Here is a 21437-nt window from a genome sequence, read left to right on the forward strand (position 1 = left end):
GAGTTGAGGGTCCATTTCTTGGCTCTCTATTCTGTTCCATTGATCTATGTGTCTGTTTTTGTGCCAGTACCATGCTGTCTTGACGATGACAGCTTTGTAATAGAGCTGGAAGTCTGGAATTGTGATGCCGCCGACTTTGCTTTTCTTTTTCAACATTCCTCTGGCTATGTGGGGTCTTTTCTGGTTCCATACAAATTTTAGGATTATTTGTTCCATTTCTTTGAAAAAAGTGGATGGTATTTTGATGGGGATTGCATTGAATGTGTAGATTGCTCTAGGTAGCATTGACATCTTCACAATATTTGTTCTTCCAATCCATGAGCATGGAACGTTTTTCCATTTCTTTGTGTCTTCCTCAATTTCTTTCATGAGTATTTTATACTTTTCTGAGTACAGATCCTTTGTCTCTTTGGTTAGATTTATTCCTAGGTATCTTATGGTTTTGGGTGCAATTGTAAATGGGATCGACTCCTTAATTTCTCTTTCTTCTGTCTTGTTGTTGGTGTATAGGAATGCCACTGATTTCTGTGCATTGATTTTATATCCTGCCACTTTACTGAATTCCTGTATGAGTTCTAGCAGTTTTGGGGTGGAGTCTTTGGGTTTTCAACATAAAGTATCATATCATCTGCAAAGAGTGAGAGTTTGACTTCTTCTTTGCCAATTTGGATGCCTTTGATTTCTTTTTGTTGTCTGATTGCTGTGGATAGGACTTCCAATACTATGTTGAATAGTAGTGGTGATAGTGGACATCCCTGCCGCGTTCCTGACCTTAGGGGGAAAGCTCTCAGTTTTTCCCCATTGAGAATGATATTTACTGTAGGTTTTTCATAGATGGCTTTTATGATATTGAGGTATGTACCCTCTATCCCTATACTCTGAAGAGTTTTGATCAAGAAAGGATGCTGTACTTTGTCAAAAGCTTTTTCTGCATCTATTGAGAGGATCATATGATTCTTGTTCTTTCTTTTGTTAATGTATTGTATCACATTGATTGATTTGCGGATGTTGAACCAACTTGCAGCCCAGGGATAAATCCCACTTGGTCGTGGTGAATAATCCTTTTAATGTACTGTTGGATCCTATTGGCTAGTATTTTGGTGAGAATTTTTGCATCCATGTTCATCAGGGATATTGGTCTGTAATTCTCCTTTTGGATGGGGTCTTTGTCTGGTTTTGGGATCAAGGTAATGCTGGCCTCATAAAATGAGTTTGGAAGTTTTCCTTCCATTTCTATTTTTTGGAACAGTTTCAGAAGAATAGGCATTAATTCTTCTTGAAATGTTTGGTAGAATTCCCCTGGGAAGCCATCTGGCCCTGGGCTTTTGTTTGTTGGGAGATTTTTGATGACTGCTTCAATTTCCTTAGTGGTTATAGGTCTGTTCAGGTTTTCTATTTCTTCCTGGTTCAGTTTCGGTAGTTCATACATCTCTAGGAATGCATCCATTTCTTCCAGGTTATCTAATTTGCTGGCATAGAGTTGCTCATAATATGTTCTTATAATTGTTTGTATTTCTTTGGTGTTGGTTGTGATCTCTCCTCTTTCATTCATGATTTTGTTGATTTGGGTCATTTCTCTTCTCTTTTTGATAAGTCTGGCCAGGGGTTTATCAATCTTGTTAATTCTCTCAAAGAACCAGCTCCTAGTTTCGTTGATCTGTTCTACTGTCCTTTTAGTTTCTATTTCATTGATTTCTGCTCTGATCTTTATGATTTCTCTTCTCCTGCTGGGTTTAGGCTTTATTTGCTGTTCTTTCTCCAGCTCCTTTAGGTGTAGGGTTAGGTTGTGTACTTGAGACCTTTCTTGTTTCTTGAGAAAGGCTTGTATTGCTATATACTTTCCTCTTAGGACTGCCTTTGCTGCATCCCAAGAGTTTGAATAGTTGTGTTTTCATTTTCATTGGTTTCCATGTATTTTTTAAATTCTTCTTTAATTTCCTGGTTGACCCATTCATTCTTCAGTAGGATGCTCTTTAGCCTCCATGTATTTGAGTTCTTTCCGACTTTCCTCTTGTGATTGAGTTCTAGTTTCAAAGCATTGTGGTCTGAAAATAGGCAGGGAATGATCCCAATCTTTTGGTACCGGTTGAGACCTGATTTATGACCTAGGATGTGGTCTATTCTGGAGAATGTTCCATAGGCACTAGAGAAGAATGTGTATTCCGTTGCTTTGGGGTGGAATGTTCTGAATATGTCTGTGAAGTCCATTTGGTCCAGTGTGTCATTTAAAGTCTTTATTTCCTTGTTGGTCTTTTGCTTAGATGATCTGTCCATTTCAATGAGGGGGGTGTTAAAGTCCCCCACTATTATTGTATTGTTGTCGATGTGTTTCTTTGCTTTTGTTATTAATTGCCTTATATAATTGGCTGCTCCCATGTTAGGGGCATAGATATTTACAATTGTTAGATCTTCTTGTTGAATAGATCCTTTAAGTAGGATATAATGTCCTTCCTCATCTCTTATTACAGTCTTTGGTTTAAAATCTAATTTGTCTGATATAAGGATTGCCACCCCAGCTTTCTTTTGGTGTCCATTAGCATGGTAAATGGTTTTCCACCCCCTCACTTTCAATCTGGAGGTGTCTTTGCATCTTAAATGAGTCTCTTGCAGACAGCATATCGATGGGTCTTGTTTTTTAATCCAGTCTGATAGCCTGTGTCTTTTGATTGGGGCATTTAGCTCATTTACATTCAGGGTAACTATTGAAAGATAGGAATTTAGTGCCATTGTATTGCCTGTGAGGTGACTGTTACCGTATATTGTCTGTGTTCCTTTCTGGTCTATGTTGCTTTTAGGGTCTCTCTTTGCTTAGAGGACCCCGTTCAAGATTTCTTGTAGGGCTGGTTTTGTGTTTGCACTTTCCTTTAGTTTTTGTTTGTCCTGGAAGCTTTTTATCTCTCCTTCAATTTTCAGTGACAGCCTAGCTGGATATAGTATTCTTGGCTGCATATTTTTCTCATTTAGTGCCCTGAATATATCCTGCCAGTCCTTTCTGGCCTGCCAGGTCTCTGTGGATAGGTCTGTTGCCAATCTAATGTTTCTACCCTTGTAGGTTACATATCTCTTCTCCCGAGCTGCTTTCAGGATTTTCTCTTTGTCTGTGAGACTCGTAAGGTTTACTATTAGATGTCGGGGTGTTGACCTATTTTTATTGATTTTGAGAGGGGTTCTCTGTGCTTCCTGGGTTTTGATGCCTGTTTCCTTCCCCAAATTAGGGAAGTTCTCTGCTATAATTTGCTCCAGTATACCTTCTGCCCCTCTCTGTCTTTCTTCTTCTTCTGGGATCCCAATTATTCTAATGTTGGTTCGTCTTATGGTATCGCTTATCTGTCGAATTCTGCCCTCGTGATCCAGCAGTTGTTTATCTCTTTTTCTCAGCTTCTTTATATTCTATCATTTCATCTTCTATATTACTGATTCTTTCTTCTGCCTCATTTATTCTAGCAGTTAGTGCCCCCATTTTTGATTGCACCTCATTAATAGCCTTTTTGATTTCTACTTGGTTGGATTTTAGTTCTTTTACTTCTCCAGAAAGGGTTTCTCTAATAACTTCCATATTTTTTTCAAGCCCAGCTAGTATCTTCAAAGTGATGATTCTGAACTCTAGATCTGACATCGTACTAATGTCCGTATTGAGTAGATCCCTGGCAGTCGGTACTACCTCTTCTTGTTCTTTTTGTTGAGGTGATTTTTTCCGTCTTGTTATTTTGTGCAGAGGAGCGTAGATTAATGAGAGAACAAAATGCTAGCAGAGTAACAACGTCCCCAGAAAATATACTCTAAACAAATCAGAAAAGACCTTCCAGGAAGTGGTCACTTTTCTGTTCAGAGAGTTGTTGCTATTCCTTTCTTTGATCTCCTGTTGGATTTGTAGGTGTTCAGACTGGTTTGATCCCTATCCAGCTGAATTCCTGAGAGGAGACGAAATCCAGGTCTCCTACTCCTCCGCCATCTTGCTCCGCCCCCCCTGTTTATTTTTTTAGTTGTTGAGTTTTTGGTGTTCTCTTTATATTTTGGATATTAATTCCTTATGCAGAAAGTGATTTGCAAATATTTTCTTCCATTCTGTGAGTTGCCTCTTTACTTTGTTGGTAGTATTTTTTGATTAACAAAAGCTCTTGGGGTGCCTGGGTGGCTTAGTCTTTGGGCGTCTGCCTTCTGCTCAGGTCATGGTCCCAGGTTCCTGGGATAGAGCCCGCATCAGGCTCCCTGCTCTGCGGGGGGCCTGCTTCTCCCTCCCCCTCCCCCTGCTTGTGTTCCCTCTCTCGCTGTGTCTCTCTCTGTCAAATAAATAAATAAAATCTTTAAAAAAAAAAAGCTCTTAATTTTGTTGAGGTTTAATTTGTCTGTCTTAATTTTGTCTTAATTTTGCCTTTGGTGTCCTATCCAAAAATCATTGCAAAACCCAGCATTGTGAGGCTTCTCCCGCCTTAGCTTTCTTATAAGAGCTTAATTTTTTTTTTATCTTTATAGGGTTGAACTGTGGAGAGAACCAAGCAAATCTTTGGGCATCAGCATTGTTGGTGGAAGAGGCATGGGGAGTCGTCTAAGCAACGGTGAAGTGATGAGGGGCATTTTCATCAAACATGTTCTTGAAGATAGTCCAGCTGGCAAAAATGGAACCTTGAAACCTGGAGATAGAATAGTAGAGGTACCCTCTAGTGAGCTTTCTGTGCCTAAGTTCTTCACCTGTTCCGTCCTCTTTACTAAGGGAATCATCATCTTTATACTGGTCATTTGACCCAACGTGAAAGTAAAATGTTTTATGGTTAAAGCATTTCTTTCTTATATGTCCCATTTCATCCATAATTTTTCTCTTTAGTGCATGGTGACAGATTATATATCTTGATTCAGAGACTGATGTTTGGAGATATAACCGTTTTAAAAAAACATTGGCCCTGTGTTAAAATAATGAAGTTCTATTTGAAAGAACAAGCAAATTTCCTGGGGAAAAAATGGAATTGTTTGAAATTATGTATACATGCACAAAATATATACATCTGAACTAAGTTCTCCAGTCAGATTTTATTTTAAGAAATGCTTTGTCATGATCATTTCATTGTAGATTAACTTTGTTGGGTAAGATTGTTTTCCAAGTGAGTCTTTATGGTAAATCTTTTATGCTAATTACCCTGATTATCTTTTACATAAATGCTCCCGCCCCCACAATCCAGGCTCAGATTTTCCTCCTCCTTCTTCTCAGTGCTGTGCCCATTCATCACTGAGGAGTGTGTGTGTGTGTGTGTGTGTGTGTATTTACACACTCATGTATGTGTAACTTTGGTATGTGCAAGAGAAGTATTTGGTCAAATTGTTCCTAATCTCTTAATTCAAATCAAAATATAATATTTTAAATGGACTTTTCTCCATGGTCACTACTCATTTGCTCAGCAAATATTCCTGGAGCACCTGTTGCGTTCCAGGTGCTATGACATGCTCGGGGCATTCTGCAGGAAACAAGCACCATGCTTGCTGTCAAGTGTGACAGACTTAACAAGTCATCAAGTCACTTCAGAACAGTGTGATAAATTATTTGATCAGGGAAAGTGTAGTTTTAGTTAAGAGGGTAGAGGGAGGGTACCTGACCCAGATTTGCTAAGTTGTCAGGATTTATAGAGTAGAGTAAAAGAGACAACTTCCCAGTAGAAACCAATCACTTTATTGCTATAAGGACCATTATATTTACTTTATACAAGTGATTGTCTCTCATTTTCTAAATCCATATAACTTACCATTAAAATGCATTAATTTCATAGAAGAAGGCTACAACATTTTAACCACAACTTTAAAATGAACATTTTTAGGATTTATTTATTTAGTCCTTTACTGGTTGATTGTGAGAGCTGAAGACGAGGAAGATTGAGGCTTGGGAGGACACAAGGGTCATGTCTGTTTTGTCTTGTTTTTATCTCCAACCATTTGGAAGAAGAATGATGGGCTTGTTCTCTCTTCCTGCATCCTTACCTTTCATTAGGGGATATCTTAGCACCTTTTTAAAGAACTCTTATTTAGGATACTATCTAAAGTTCCCAATTTCAGATTATCACAGGGCAGTTTATTTTATGGCTAATTCACTGTTGAATTATCAGCACCTTTGACCTAAGGAGAAAAAGTAAGAAATATTTATAATTATTTCTGGAAAGGATTGATCACAGTTGGCACCAGAATGTTGTTTAAATGTATTGAGGGAGTTAAAGCCTCCCTTTCAAATTGAAAAGGTATTTTTTGTGTGTGTGTGTTGCAAAGTACTCTGTGCTATTTAGCAGTGATTTGTTGAGGGCTGTTATGTACGGGGACTTTTCTAGTAAGTAAGAAAGCTTAGGCCTCTGTAATCCTGGGGATTCGGAAACCTACGTCTGCCAAGTATTTAGACTAGACTAGTCGAGACCTACCAGGTATTCTATTCTAAGTATATAGAGTTCTTTGGACTTGAGCAAAGATACTTAATGTCCTATTAAATGTTTCCACAAATGGAATATATAATAGACATGAGTACTAACTTTTATTCTACAAAAAAATGAAAGCCATTTTTAATATGCACTGAAATGCATATTACATTATCCAAGTATCAACCTGGGGAGGTTTTCAGTTAAATGTATGTAATTCTTTTAAAGGTGATAATGTTCTATGCAGAGATCTAATAATTAATTTTCTTTTCCAGAATTGTGTCTACTCTGATTTTGCTATTTTGTTATATATATCCTATTGTGTGATAATTGGAAATGATAAAATGATAATAGTATCCTATAGTTTTCTGGCAGGATTAGCATTTGGCCTTTCAAACTATTTTCCTTCCTATTCATATAGTATGTTAGCTGAGCTGATTATCACCCAGGCAATCCATGGTCAATAAAAAGTTACAAAATAACATTCATTTTCAAGCTATTTATAGAAGAATTACTAACAAGCACAATTTCTTGGCTTCCAGCTCCTATCATGTCTACTACAAAGATTCTTCTGCAAAACTAATCTTGCCATAACCTGATTTTTCTGAACATCAGAATTTTATTTTTCACTTCAAGCTTCCCTGTACAGAGAGAAACACACAAAGCATCGCCCACCCATTTCCCAAACTAGTCTATAATGGATCGGGAGAAAATGTGTACAGTGACTTTCATGCGAGGCAGTTCCCTTATATTATTTCTTTAATGATTTTGATTTATTGAAGGAACAACGGATAGTGTAAAGAAAGCAGAAGCAGAGCCTTCATGTCAACTGATGATTATTTCAGTTGGTTTTGGACCCAGAAATCAGGGTCCAAAATAAGGGACCACAATCTGCTGGACAAATGCAAAGTTCTGGAATCTCACAAGTAGTCTCAATTATTTTTGATTCTGAAACAGATTTTCCAGGAGCCTCACCCAGGATCCTCAGAACTACAGATCCACAAATTGTTCTGTTGTTCTATAGCTTCTTGAAATGTTAAGCTGAGGCCTTCCATTGCAGGTGGATGGAATGGACCTCAGAGATGCAAGCCATGAGCAAGCTGTGGAAGCCATTCGGAAAGCAGGCAACCCCGTAGTCTTTATGGTACAGAGCATTATAAACAGACCAAGGGTAAGCGAACAAAAAGGGCAAGGTAGGCAAATCCAAACAATGTTCAACTTGGAGTCTAATGTATCAAGGGCCAAGTTGTCTCTAGGAGCAGATATCCAGTCTTGAAATCTCAGGGGACTTGTTAAAACTTTATATTGTTTTTTGTTTTTTGGGTTTTTTTTTGAGTTGTCCTGGAAATCCCTTCTACCATGTTTAATAAACACTTCAAGTCTATTAAAAACATACAGAAGTAGGATCCATTGGTGGCCATAGGTATCTAGATGGATAATTATTAGTATTCACCATAGTCACAAATTATATGTTGTTAAGAGGAATGTGGTAGAATGACTTAGCTTACTAGTGTATGACCTCTGAGTTCCTGAGAAGCCAGAGAGATTACATTTTCTTATGTATATATCCTCTAGACAGAATTTCCAATGTATGCAATCCCATGATCACCTGTGAATCATCTTGAATGTATTTACCTGTCCCACTGAACATTCTACATAGTGGAAATTTAAGCAGTATGTTTATATAGGAATGATTTCATTACTGCTGCTTCCCAGCCATGATCACTGTATAGCTCTTCATCACTGGATAGCCCCCTGTGGACAGAAACCTACTAACCCATTTTACCATCAGGCATGACAGGTAAAATGGCTTTAAAAATATTTTAGAAAGTACAGTGGATGCATTTAATTAATGTTGTTGATGGAGAAGATACTAAGCGAGTCTTTGTGTATTTGATATGCCCTAATGATTCTGAAGATGAAAATTATGCCAAGAGTTTAAAACTATTTTTTTACTATTCCTTCTTTATGTCTCAGTGAAAAAGATTATTTGCATATGCAGCAGTTCTTAAGCATATTTGGGCCACATACCCCTTGGAAAGTTCTTCAGAAACATATGTGTTCACTGAAAAGTTTGTGTATCATTTTAGGAGCTTCCTAGATGTTCTGAAACTCATAGAAGTTCTACTTCTGGATTTTAGTGAAAACAAAACAACCCCTGTCATAGTGATTCTCTTTGAAACAGCTGCTCATTAGCTTTGAGGTTTGGTTGTCTTTAAAAGGAAAATGTCAACATATGTGAGGGAAATTAAAAGAACCATCTAAAACTTTAAAATATATAATTATTTTGTAGTTTATCATTTTAAAATTAAGAATATAAGAAATCAGTGCTCAAATGATGGAAAGAGAGTAGCAAACAGCTCTGTAGCCGAGATCAGTAAAAGTAACTTGTCAGTCTTCTGTGCAATGGAATTCAAAGTGACCAAATTTATCCTGTTGGTCCTTCCTTTTGTTGTCAAGACAGGTGTAGCTGTGGTCTGGGTTTACTGTAAGAAATGAATTTAGTAGTTCTTAATGTAAGCAGTTATCTTCACATCTGCAGTTTTTAATCATTCAGTTGTTTATTGTTAGGTAATAATTATCCATTCAGATGAGAAAATCTGCCAAATGGTCGGGCTGCATCATGCTGCATTCTCTTCAAATGGTATTCAGTTTGTTTAAATAACTACAAATCTTTCCACATTTGTTTCCATTTGTTGTGTCAAACATAGATACAGCACGATGGTATTGGTGAATGGCTGTTTAAGTTAAAACAGTTTTTTTTGTGTGTGTGTGTGTTCTATTCCTTTTGTTTTATTTTTAATTTCCAACTTTTATATCATGTAGGACAATACTGTAAACTGCTGAATAGGATTCTTCATAGTACTTTTAAAAACTTAAACTACAAACATTTCTTTCAATGCCAGTCACATTTTCTAATGAGCTGGGACGATATTTTTCTCATACACCTGGAAAATATTCCTGTTTTACTGTCTGAGGTATAATGACACTTGATTTTATAGCAATTATTCCAGGAGAAATCTTGCCTAGAGTGACATGTTTAGTCAAGTTACATGTGACAGGATTCAGGGCACACTGCCCCAAAATAGGGCACACTGGCATATTGAATATTTTAAGCTGAAGGAATTTAGGAAAAGACAGCTGCTGGAATGATTCAGACCTCCCCCTTCTCCCCTGATTCAGGTCATAAAAACCCTCATGTGAAAGGTGCCTTCCCCGTACCTGGAGGAAAGGAACATCCTTACCTTCAGAGATGCAGGGGTACTGGGAGGGACCTGAATGAACACACCTTGCTAAGTTTCCCCCCGTTTCCCCACTTAGCTCATATTCTTTTGTCCTGTCAAATTTCCCTGACTTTCCTACTCTTCAGCAAACCTAGTGTCAAAATACTCCTGTTTAACCATTTCTTCAGGTCTTCACTATCTTTTGAAGGCTGTGTGTCACATAAAAGTTAACATTAAATCAATACATATATATACTTTTCTCTTGTTAATCTGTTTTTTATTACAGAGATCCAGCTGAGAACCTAAGATGAATAGAGGAAAGATATTTTTCCTCCTCTGCATATGCATTCAGCTTTGAGAAATCAGAATTACTTTTGCATTTAAAATGGGATATACTGGATTTTCAGTGATTTACTTCCTTGTGAAATAATCATGTCTCCAGTAATCTAAAGGAAAAAAAAAAAAAACAAAAAAACACAAATACATAAGAGTCTCTCAATGGAAAATGTTTTATTTGTAGATGCAATAAAACTTCAACAAAAATCTCATAGATAGGCTGAAAAGACAGTCTCTCTTTGGCACATAGACTATTCAAGAATCAGAACTTCGCAGAACTGAGAATAATAATAATAGTAATATTTAGTAATAAATTCCATACTTACTGATTTATTACTGACCATTCCATCAGTTGGACCACATTGTCTTCCCAAAGAGTAGGCCCTATTAATATGGGCCAGAGAATGTTTTTGTCTTCCCTGTGCTTCTTCTTAGTTAATAATATTTCCATTCCTATCAGCCCTTAGAACTATAAACAGGAGTTTCATCATTTATTTTTTAATAAGAAATATGGCCTGTTTCTATAATTCTTTTCATAGTAATAGATCTACCACTTCATTTGCTATGCTCATGCTGTACTTTTATACTTTACTATCAGGGCCAAATTCTAATCCTATAAGAGCTGGAAATTGAAACAAATAAAAAAGCAAAACAAAAAACTAGAGCTCTCTCTAAATATTCCATTTCTTGCCATTATGGTTCTATTTTTTTATTGTTCTACAGAATTATAAAGGAAATAAAAAGCCTAAAAATTCTATGTATGAGGATTGGAAATAATTTTCACCTTCCATAGCACTGAGTTATTTTGCCTAGAATATGTTTTTAATCTCTGCCTAGTCATTTTTTCCACCTTAATAAATGGTCGTGTTCCTTGGCATTTGTGGTCTTTTTCTTTTGTAAAGCAGGAGTTGACATTTAAACTGAAAAGCAGAGAGAAAGTTGAGATGAGCAGAAATGTCATTGTGCCCATTTCTTTTTCCCGTCTTCCCTCTGTAGGAAAAACATTGCAAGAAGAGCAGATTGAAAGGGTAATGTGGCGTAAGCTTTAGTGCAGGCGTACGGAGGATGGAGTCTTTCCAGAGTGTTCTCCCAGACAGGGTGGTGTCACATGACAACCTCTCCCTACTCTTGATGCTTGCCAGTAGGGCTTTTTTATAGACAGAAGTAACACAAACATTTAATTGGAGCCAAAATGAATTTTAAATGTCTGCAATTTTCCCTGAAAGATACAGTCAATAAAAGAAAAAGATAGCGGGTATGAAAAGAAGGAGAAGAATTTATTGTGCTGAGGAAATTACTTTCCTTTTTTTTTTTTTTTTTTACTATGAAAATGCTAAAGTCTATCTGGCAGTCATCCTGCCTTTAATATGTATATTCAACTCCAATAGTCCTAGCTCAGGGCATATCTCAAGCAAACACAAAATCTATGAGAATCACTCTAAGCCAGGACTTCTAATATATTCAAAGCCTCATAAATTCCCCCTAATATGGGAACTTTTATAGGTAAATTAAAAAAAAAAAATCAATGTTTTTACTCCACAAAAAGTGGATAGAAATCCAGAATACCCACTGAACAGTGGTTCATTTCTTTAAAATTGTTGATTTCTTTTTTTTTTTAAATGAAAAACTACCATTGATTGGAAGCCACCTTAATCTCTAGCCTAAATACGATAATTTTCCTTCCTGGGAAGCAAGATACAAGAATCATGAAGGTTACCAGTGAACTAGCAGACAAATGTTTAATTTACATTCTGGAACAGATAGACCATCTTTTTATTTTACAAAAACATAATTTGCTTTTAAATGTAAGCCAAAAAATGATGGCTTTAATTTTGATACCTGTTTACTGATATGCGTGGAACATAGATAAATACATAAAGTGGGCAAAATTTATGTACATCTCTCTGTGATAGTGAAAATAAAAGAAATTTGGTATCAATTTCCCAAACTCATTTCCTTTGTGGCCAGATTGAGATTCAGGTGTAGATGCAGATCACTAGAGGTAAACGACTGTTTAATATGACGTTGTTATTAATCTCTAGATCTGACAGGATCTGGTTTCACACTGTTATTTCAATCAGTACTTTGTTCTTAAAACTGAGTTGTGTTAAATACATTTCTTTTGCGCTCAGCGCCTCTTATGTTTCCTTTTAGAAATCCCCTTTGCCTTCCTTGCCGCACAACCTTTACCCTAAGTACAACTTCAGCAGCACTAACCCATTTGCTGATTCTCTACCGTTCAACGCTGACAAGGTTGGATAATGCCATTGTCTTGCCATTGCCTTTTGCAAATGTTTTGTTCTTTGTTACTATGCCTTTGTCCTAGTTCACTGTTTACTAAATTTGGGCAGGGAAGAAAACAAAACAAAGCAAAACTGTGTGTTTGGAGTGGGCATGCAAATCCTTTCTTAAGCACATTTTTTTTGCCAGAGCATATTCATTTTTATAGCTGAAATTAGATGGCCCTCCTGAACAGTAAGGGAGAATCGTGAGTCCAATGCCTTTCCTCAATTTTGTTGTGAGTTAAATTTTCTGATATTTAAATTTTTGCTAATTGCCAAATATATGAACTACTTTCACACACAAGTTATTTGAAGCCTTGTATTGGTTTAATCCTTCTCAGACTTCTACAAGGTGGTCCTAAAAGCCCTTCTGTGTGAAAATCACTCCACAAATAATTGCATATATCACGGAGTGTGTTGAATGTTCATAAAGTGTGTCCATGTAAATGCGTGATTCAGGAAATATATAACTGTTTCAATGCTTGTAAACCTAGACGTGGATATTCTCATATAATGATGAAATTTCAAATCCAAAATGAAACAAAAACTTACAAGAACTTGCATATTATAATTTGATCATGATAAGGAAGAAAGCTTTCAACAATTTCAGGAAGCACTTTATGAATATTCATTGGATTTTCATGTTACTGTAATATGGATAACCAAAGATGCTGTATCTGAAGGAGTATGTTTTCTGTTACTATAGGAATTACAGAATTCAAGTAGAGTTACCTTCCGTTGTTCCCCAACTAACCCTTTTGCTCCCACACCATTTAAGGTTTGTCTCAGTGTGAAATGCTCGTGAATAAGTAGGTGTGTTATGGTGTGCTATGTGTGTATGTTATACCTGTATGCATACATGGCATGGAGTGATTTCAAGCGCACTTTGTATATTTTTGCCGATGAAGGCTAAACGATCTTTGTTAAAGAGTTATATTTTCATTAATAATTTTTTATGTGGCAAAATTTTTTTATTTTTTTATTTTCAATCACCCAACATATAAGTACATCATTAGTTTTTGATTAAGAAGTGTCAACAATAAACTAATTACATGATCTCATTGAGAATGAAGGTTTACACCTAATTGCCCCTTTTTGTAAGTACAGACTCGTATTTTTTTATGATTAGTCAGTAATGTTAGGATGCCATTTTAGTTTACTCACAGTATGAAAACGTTGTGCCTAAGAAAAGTCTTGAACAATTTTTTAGACGGGAAGGTTTTGTTTTTGTTTTTGTTTTTTAAGGTAAATGGCAGCTAAGGAAAGTTATGAAGCAAGACCTATTACATTTGCATCCATAAATTTATTAAAATTATGGGAAGTTTAAATCAGGTTTTGTTCCCCTTTTTAAAAATCAAATGGGCTTAATTTATTCTTGCTAACATTTTCTGTTACGATAGAGAAGTACTTTTTTTTATTTTAACCAGAAAAAATGTAAATTACATACTACCCCCTGTCCCAACCTTAGTATGTTAAATGAACCTGGATTGGATCAAATGAGGTTTCTTGTTTTTTCGTCATTTCATTTGTACACTGTTGATTTGAGAGTTTTATGGCACAGCATTTGAGAAGATGACAGGGTTTTGTTTGCCCTCGTACTTTATGTGTGTATGGCCAGTTGTGTGTAAACCAAACATTTTACAACAGTAATTCTGTAACTTGAAAATCTGTTGCCTGTAAGTCTCTACCATTCAGCTCTCCTTTACTTTACTAGAAAAACAGTACTTGATGTTTATTGGGTTCATTTTGGGGCAGCTTAGAATCCTGAAGTGGTTTCTGAATCAACAAAGAAAGATCACATTCAGTGTTACATAGTTTTAGTATTAGGTATATTTTGTGGTATTCTGATTCTTGACACCAATTAATAATTCCTCAATATTTGTTCATGATTATCGTTTGATGTGTTCTATAGGAAGTTTATTTATTTTTGATCTTTTAAAGATTTTATTTATTTATTTGAGAGAACAGAGGGAGAGGGAGAAGCAGGCTCCCTGCTGAGCAGAGAGCCCGATGCAGGGCTCGATCCCAGGACCCTGAGATCATGACCCCAGCTGAAGGCAGACACCCAGGCTCCCCGGGAAGTCTTTTTAAATTGCAGTCTTTTCCACATATACACATGTATATCAAAATGAGGTATATCAGAGGGATTTTTGTATGTTTAAAAGGTAAAGAAGGAGAGGGAAAATGTAGTTTCAGGGTATCAGGGATAGCTTCATACCACAGCTAGAACTTTCACTGGGTATCTCTGTTGAATTCAGTACTCTCTTACTATGGAAATTGGAGGAGGTAGCATGGCATAATGGAAAGCTCATTGGATTAAGAATTAAGGCAAAAGAAATCTAGTACCAGTGTGATTTTGAACAAAATCTTCTCATGGCCTCACGTTTTTCATCTGCAAAGTGAATAAAATGAACTCAGTGACTTACGGGCCTTTCGAACACTAATATTCTATTTGATAATTATAATATAAGAACTTGATACCAAGTCCTTTTTTTGAAATAGGACCCATAGGCCCTCAGTGACAGCAAGTATGCCACACTTTGGGTTTGTAGCAGTGGTCTCTCATGTTTTCTCATTTACCTATCTTGCGAGCTATCTTGGCAAGGGAAGAATGGTGCTGTTCCTTAAAACCAGCTCCTCAGACCTGAGTCTGTGTGCTCTGTGCTAACAAACTGGCTCCCCTGGTTGATAAACCTGCATGTGTACTGCTCACTTTCATGGGTTTGTTAAGGGAGTCATTTGGAGAGAAGATTCAGGTATCAGTGAAGAATTCTTTATATATATATGTGTGTATATATGAGGTTTCTTGTTATATATATATGTTCAGACATATATATATAAAGTCTGACCAGCAACCTCTGAACTTCTTTAATTGCTTGATTAACTTATTTGTTAATTTTGTTCTAGTTTCTTGGAAGACTTTTCTAGACCCACAAAATCTTATCCAGACCCCTGCATATTTATGAAGACTTTTGAATGAGAGTTTTTTTCCAAAAGGGGGAGTTTGTACAATTTTTTCTATCTTAAGTCATTTAAGCCTTCAAATTGAAGAATTCATTGGCCTAAAATACCAAGTAACAGTTTAATGAATTATGCTCTGAACATATATTTTGTTTAGTATATTTAAACTTTACCTGAATCCTGTCTACCATTACATATTTTTTTTTCCATTATTTATGTGTCAGATATTTTAAAGCCAGTTTTTGTCATTATACTTTTATTTCTTAAATTTTTCTTCCTTGGACTGCACATATCCACTGCATTCTTCTTGTTCCCACAGGCACCCAGTCAGTCAGAATCAGAGCCGGAAAAGGCTCCATTGTGCAATGCGCCTCCGCCCCCTTCTTCAGCATTTGCAGAAATGAGCGGTGATCAGACACAGTCGTCTTCTGCAAGCAAAATCCCAGAAGATGTGGACAAAGAGGATGAGTTTGGTTACAGCTGGAGTAAGTTGTCTTTTGTGATGCATTGAGTTATAAGAGACATTAGAATAGCTTTGGGTTTCTCGAAGCCTATGTCCTGGTTGGATAAGCATGTTTCAGCTTTAGTTATACATACTGCAGTTTTGTTTGGAAAAAATACTGTTTGTTTTGCCTGAATACAGCACATGTTCCCAAGGCATGAAATCGTGTTCTTCCTTTCCCTTGAATGACCCTTCCTGCTAAAGCCCACTTTGCCATTGTGTGAGCGTTAAAGAAAGCTGGGCTCTCTTCTCTCTCAGAAGGATCTGCCACCTGATGATCCTGAACAAGTCATTGCCCTTCTCCAGACCTCAGATTCCTCATTGTAGAATCTGGCTGCTGGTGATATTTTGCCTTGAACCTCTGGCATTTTCTGTACTAGAGTGGTAACATGGAATAATTGTTGAGATGAAAACTTGGAGCGTTTGGCAAGTTGTAGAACTACTTCTAAGTCTTTGCCTGGTGGCTACCCTTCTTTTGAAAACGCAGTCCTTACCCGAGGTTGCTAACATTAAATTGAAATGTCTGAGGAGTGCTAACCACAATGTCTGATGCACAGGAAGCATTCAGAGGCAGCTGTTATTAGGATCATTGGGGTGTCTCTTTTTTTTTAATGAAATAAGCCTTTTTACAAGGAAATGGTAAAAATTTAGTGAAAAATTACCAATATATCAGTGCTTTAAAAAGTTTCATTTTGAAAGTATAATTATTTCCTTTAAGAAAGCATGGCATATGCTTTTAGGAAGTGTACAGGATGTGAAATGCTAGATTCTAGAAGGAATCAGGAAATGACAGTTTATAAAGTTGTGCGGTTAAGAATCAATATAGAATGTAAGACATCAGCTGCATAGTAACATTTTCTAAGAGATGATTTGCAGTTTGCGGTTTTCTAAGTCGATTTTCAGTTAAATAAGAGTATATTGCTAATCTATTGAGGTGGCCAGAATGTACTCTGAGGAAAACATGAGACAGAATGTCATGTCACAAGCCACCCCAAAACTTAATGCCATAAGGGAAAAGTTTATTATGGTGTCATGGTGTTGTGGTTGACTGGCCCAGCTGGGCTGGACCTTCAGGCTGGTGCACTCATGGGGCTGGAAATTAGTGTTGGCTCCTGTGGGCTAGGGTACCTGCATGCAGCCTTGCCCTCTCAGATTCAAGAATAAATTCTACCTCTTGAACGTGTCGGATGGGAGAGATTAATGGTCTTATCTAATGTGTCCTAAAGCTGAGACAGGGACATTGACTTGTCCTGGCCTGATGGCTCTGTGCAATAGGAAAATGCATTCCCTTTATTCTGGATCTATGTACCAAGCAGCTGCCCAACACGATGTGACACGCATGCCAATCTTCCTGTGGGAGAAAAAGTTCTGCTGATCAACGAAGATAAATCCTCTGAGTGCTTCTGTTCTTCTCTGCAAATGATTTTAATCAGAGTCTTTGGAGAGTTTGTTAATGTGAATCACCCGGGTGAACTGATCAGTCAGACCCTCCACGCTCTGTACTCTGGATGGAAAGAAATTCCTCAGAGTTTGGGTACTCCCGGAAACCAGTCTTGATGCCTAGGTGGCCAGATTATTTAGCTTTTCTTAGCTGCCAAGGATTTACATTTGGTCCAAGTAATGCCTTTTGAAGCTAAATAACCTTCCATAGTAAAACATTGGCTGTAAATTAACTTTATACCTATAATTTTGTTGTTGTTGTTACTGTTGTTGTTGTTGTTGTTGTTGTTTTATATAGAAAATATCAGAGAGCGTTACGGAACCCTAACAGGAGAGCTACATATGATTGAGTTGGAGAAAGGTCGTAGTGGTTTGGGTCTAAGTCTTGCTGGGAACAAAGACCGATCCAGGATGAGTGTCTTTGTAGTGGGGATTGATCCAAATGGAGCAGCTGGAAAAGATGGTCGACTGCAGATTGCAGATGAGCTTCTAGAGGTAAGTTCTTGTGAAAGATGCTGAATTTACTCTTGCTGAATTGGTGCACTGGAATCATCAGTTTCCACCCGGGCCTCCTGTGGTGACTGAGAAAACTATTGCTTGCCTAATAAAATAGATGCACTGCAGCAAATTTGGCTGTAAACCAAATCTCTGCTAAGTAGAGTCCGTGTTCCCATTAACTTCCATTAAAAGGTTGTGACTGGGTAGCACCAGAAACAATTTTTGCCCCAAGACAGTAATAAAGATCACACTTCAAAAACATTTTTTTGTGTGCTGTATTTTTCTTAGTAGGTTTTGAAAAGCCAAATGACCAATCACTCCTCAGTAATGAGATTGACCCACTGGACATTCTGGAAGCTGAATTCCTAATGGTAGAAGTGATGGGGTTGGGGTGCAGTGGGGTCAAGGTTAAGGCTAAATAATGAAAACAGTAACTCAGCTGTCCAAACAGAATAAATTTCTGAACCATACTTTAGAGTGTTTAGAATTGCATTTGCTTGTTTTGGTTGTCCTAGCCTTCTGGAGACTGGGACCCACATGCCTTTATATCGCCTTAAAACTCTTCCTTCCATTCTTGTTTCTCCATTGGCTGGGAAAGCTCAGTCAGCAATGGCTAAGTGACTAGATGACTGGCAGTTTCCAGTAGGTACTATTCTGCTTTGGTACTTTCTGCTTTCCAAATCCCGAATCTACCTGTGGTGCTCCTCCCCGTGGCCTAGTCCCAGGGCCTGAGTTTTGAGATTAACTAAGACCTATGACCATAGCGGGCTTCCCAGGTTGATCTGTGCAGGTCATTAGTGCCTCCAGGAGAGCCTTTGCTTTGTACAGAACACGCTGGAAGCCCGGTGCCTGCCAGGAAGTTTATGCTCTACTTTTCTACAGTCAGTCCAAGTGGTTCCTCTGTCATCTGTGGAGTCAGACCCACCTGCACATCATTTTTTTTTTAAATTTTATTCTTATGTTAATCCCCATACATTACATCATTAGTTTTAGATGAAGTGTTCCATGATTCATTGTTTGTGCACAACACCCAGTGCTCCATGCAGAATGTGCCCTCCTCAATACCCACCACCAGGCTAACCCATCCTCCCACTGCACATCATTTTAATGTTGGCTTTAAAACATGGGCTTGTCTTTTTTAAAGATTTTATTTATTTATTTGACAGAGACACAGTGAGAGAGGGAACGCAAGCAGGGGGAGTGGGAGAGGAGAAGCAGGCCTCCCGCAGAGCAGGGAGCCCGATGTGGGGCTCGATCCCAGGACCCCGGGATCATGACCTGAGCCGAAGGCAGCCACTTAACGACTGAGCCACCCAGGCACCCTGGGCTTGTCTTTATTCACCATCTCAGGTTCATGTTCTGGGAAGGAAAATACATATAATATTTTAAAAGAAGAAAAAAATGACCTTTTTATTAGCTAGATATGATAAGAATTAGCAAAACTAAAATTTCAGGCTCAATTAATGCTATTTGTTTCTCACAGATCAATGGTCAAATTTTATATGGAAGAAGTCATCAGAATGCTTCTTCAATCATTAAATGTGCTCCTTCTAAAGTAAAAATAATTTTTATCAGGTAAGCATTTTCTTTTTTTAGTTTACTAAATACTTTTTGTTAGTCTTTCAATTCAGAGTTCTTTTAAATGAAAATAAAACATTTCTAAATGTCGGAGTGTGTTATAGTCCCAGGTCTTTGGGGTTGCAGAATTTTCTCTAATAATCCTTCTGAGTCTTCAAGTAAAAGAATGAAAATAATATGAATCATTATGCTATGATAGGTCATTGCTTTTTCTTTTAGAAATAAAGATGCGGTGAGTCAGATGGCTGTATGTCCTGGAAATACAGTAGAACCTTTGCCTTCTACCTCAGAGAATTCTCAAAATAAGGAGGTATGTATCTTGTGTTTGTTTCTCTGGGAAGATTTGATTGATACACTATGTATTAATTCAGCAAACAATTTATAGAGCCCTTACAGGAATATTAAAGATAAATGACTCCTGGTCTTGGCCCCCAAGGAGCCTAGTACAAGAAACGCTCATGTAAATAACCACACCACTTCCATGAAGAGTCTGCATAGGGAATAATGAAGGTAGAAAAAGTTGTTAAGTCTCCTTCTGCAGAGATAGTGACAGTGAATCCCTAGGTGAGGTGACATGTGAGGTATGTGTTGGAAGTAGAAGACGCAGGGGGCAAAAACATTCCAAGCAGACGGCATGGACTAAGGGATAGCATGCAGGCTCTGGAAGATACAGGGAAGAAGAATTGCAGGGCATCACTGAATAGTGGGGGAGGCGGGGAATGGGGAGCTGGTGAGGAAAAGGTCACTGAGAAAGGGAGATTGGGTCAGATCATGGGAAGTGTGATGGAGACTTTGTCTTTGAGGCTTAAGGAACTCAAAGAGTAAGACTTGTATTTTTAAGCACTTCTCTGGAAATAGTGCAGAGAAAAATCAGAGGTTTCAAGGAAGAGAAGTTAAGGTAAAGGGAGTAAGAAAATTATCAGAGTAGTTCAGGAGAAAGTTATTGAGGGCCTGAACTAATGCAAAAAAATAAAGAAGGAAGAAAGAAAGAAATGATTAAGTCAGTAGTTGCAGAAGTTTAGGATCCAACTTAGCATTACCTTATCCCTAACTAAATGTACTCCATAAGAAACAACGAGTGGTTGAGAATCTGTTTACCTGACAAGTTTTTATTATCTGCCCTATGCCAGGTACTGCTTTTTGGGCTGGGAATAGGCTGGTGAATGAGACAGACAAGATGTAGACAGCTTCCGGAAGACTGACGTGGTGACTTGGTGGATGGCTGACTTTTACCAGAATAGAAAAAATTAAAAAGCAGATATTTGTAAAAATAGAAAACAGCTTTAGGGTGGAGTGCGGTTGAAGAGCCTGGTAGAGATGTACATTGGGACATTTAGTCTAGAGTTTAGAGACAAATTCCCATAGATGCATATTTGTCATTTGTTAGCCATGGGAGCTTAGGCTCTTCCGTACAGAGAATACTTAGAAAGAAGAGGGCCAATGTCAGAATTCTTTAATAACAACAAGGAAGAAGCCTAACAAAGAGTGGTCAGAGGTAACAAGGAAGGACCAAGCAGGCACAATGCCTGGCAGCCAAAGAGGGCACATTTCAAGAAGGGTATATTCTACGATCTTGAATGCCAAGGAGAGGTCAAGTAAGGAGATGAATAGAGCCCATTGGACTTGGCAACCAGCTGATTACTAGTGTTTTTTTTAGAAAGCAAATGATGGATAAAAAAGAAAGCATGACCTATGACCATAGCGGGCTGATTCACTAGAGCTGTGAATCAGCCCCGTCACGTAGCCTGCTGGGGGGCACGGGGGGACAAGGCCCAGAGTGTCCATCTAAGCTGCTTCAGGTTGACCAGGACACTTGGGTGAGAAATCTGAATGGGGCTGATCCCAGTGTCAGGGGCTTGGCTCTCACCTCTGTATCTGAGTCTCTGCACACCCTTCAGGCCGAGGACCCGTGTCCCAGAAGCTTCCTCTCCACCTTTCCTGCCCTTGGAAGGGCCTATCTAGGGGCTGGACCTGCCTCCACAGCTTCCCTCAGAGCTAGAGGGTAACATAGAGTTTTTTGGTGTGCCAAAGCCTCAGATCCTTGTTAAGGATGAATAAAAGGCATAGAGAATGAAAAGCTTAAAATGAGAGGAGCCATATCATTACAGTGCAAGAAGGTGCAGAAGCAGAAACACTCTTCCCTAAAGCAGTGTAAGCACTGGGCTGTCTATGTGAGGAGTGTCACTCGTTCTGGTGAACTGAGAAATCATTCGAATGGTGAACTGAGTTG

The 21437-nt window shown here is 37.9% G+C and overlaps 1 protein-coding gene across 5 annotated transcripts in view; it reads left to right on the plus strand.

Annotated features, from left to right (window-relative positions):
- Positions 1–21437, plus strand: part of MPDZ (multiple PDZ domain crumbs cell polarity complex component) — a 150757-nt gene that overhangs the window by 101755 nt on the left and 27565 nt on the right. For 2 of the 5 annotated variants that reach the window (XM_034987980.1, XM_034987981.1), the window contains exons 25-31: positions 4474–4651; positions 7447–7557; positions 12101–12199; positions 15509–15674; positions 17430–17626; positions 19113–19204; positions 19427–19517. In XM_034987980.1, coding sequence (XP_034843871.1) covers positions 4474–4651; positions 7447–7557; positions 12101–12199; positions 15509–15674; positions 17430–17626; positions 19113–19204; positions 19427–19517 — 934 coding nt within the window. The remainder of the gene's footprint in view (positions 1–4473; positions 4652–7446; positions 7558–12100; positions 12200–15508; positions 15675–17429; positions 17627–19112; positions 19205–19426; positions 19518–21437) is intronic. The other 3 variants (XM_034987983.1, XM_034987984.1, XM_034987982.1) reach the window with 2 other exon arrangements.

Source organism: Mirounga leonina, unplaced genomic scaffold, assembly GCF_011800145.1.
Source record: "Mirounga leonina isolate KUSES-001 unplaced genomic scaffold, KU_Mleo_1.0 Mir_447, whole genome shotgun sequence".
Classification (NCBI taxonomy): Eukaryota; Metazoa; Chordata; class Mammalia; order Carnivora; family Phocidae; genus Mirounga; species Mirounga leonina.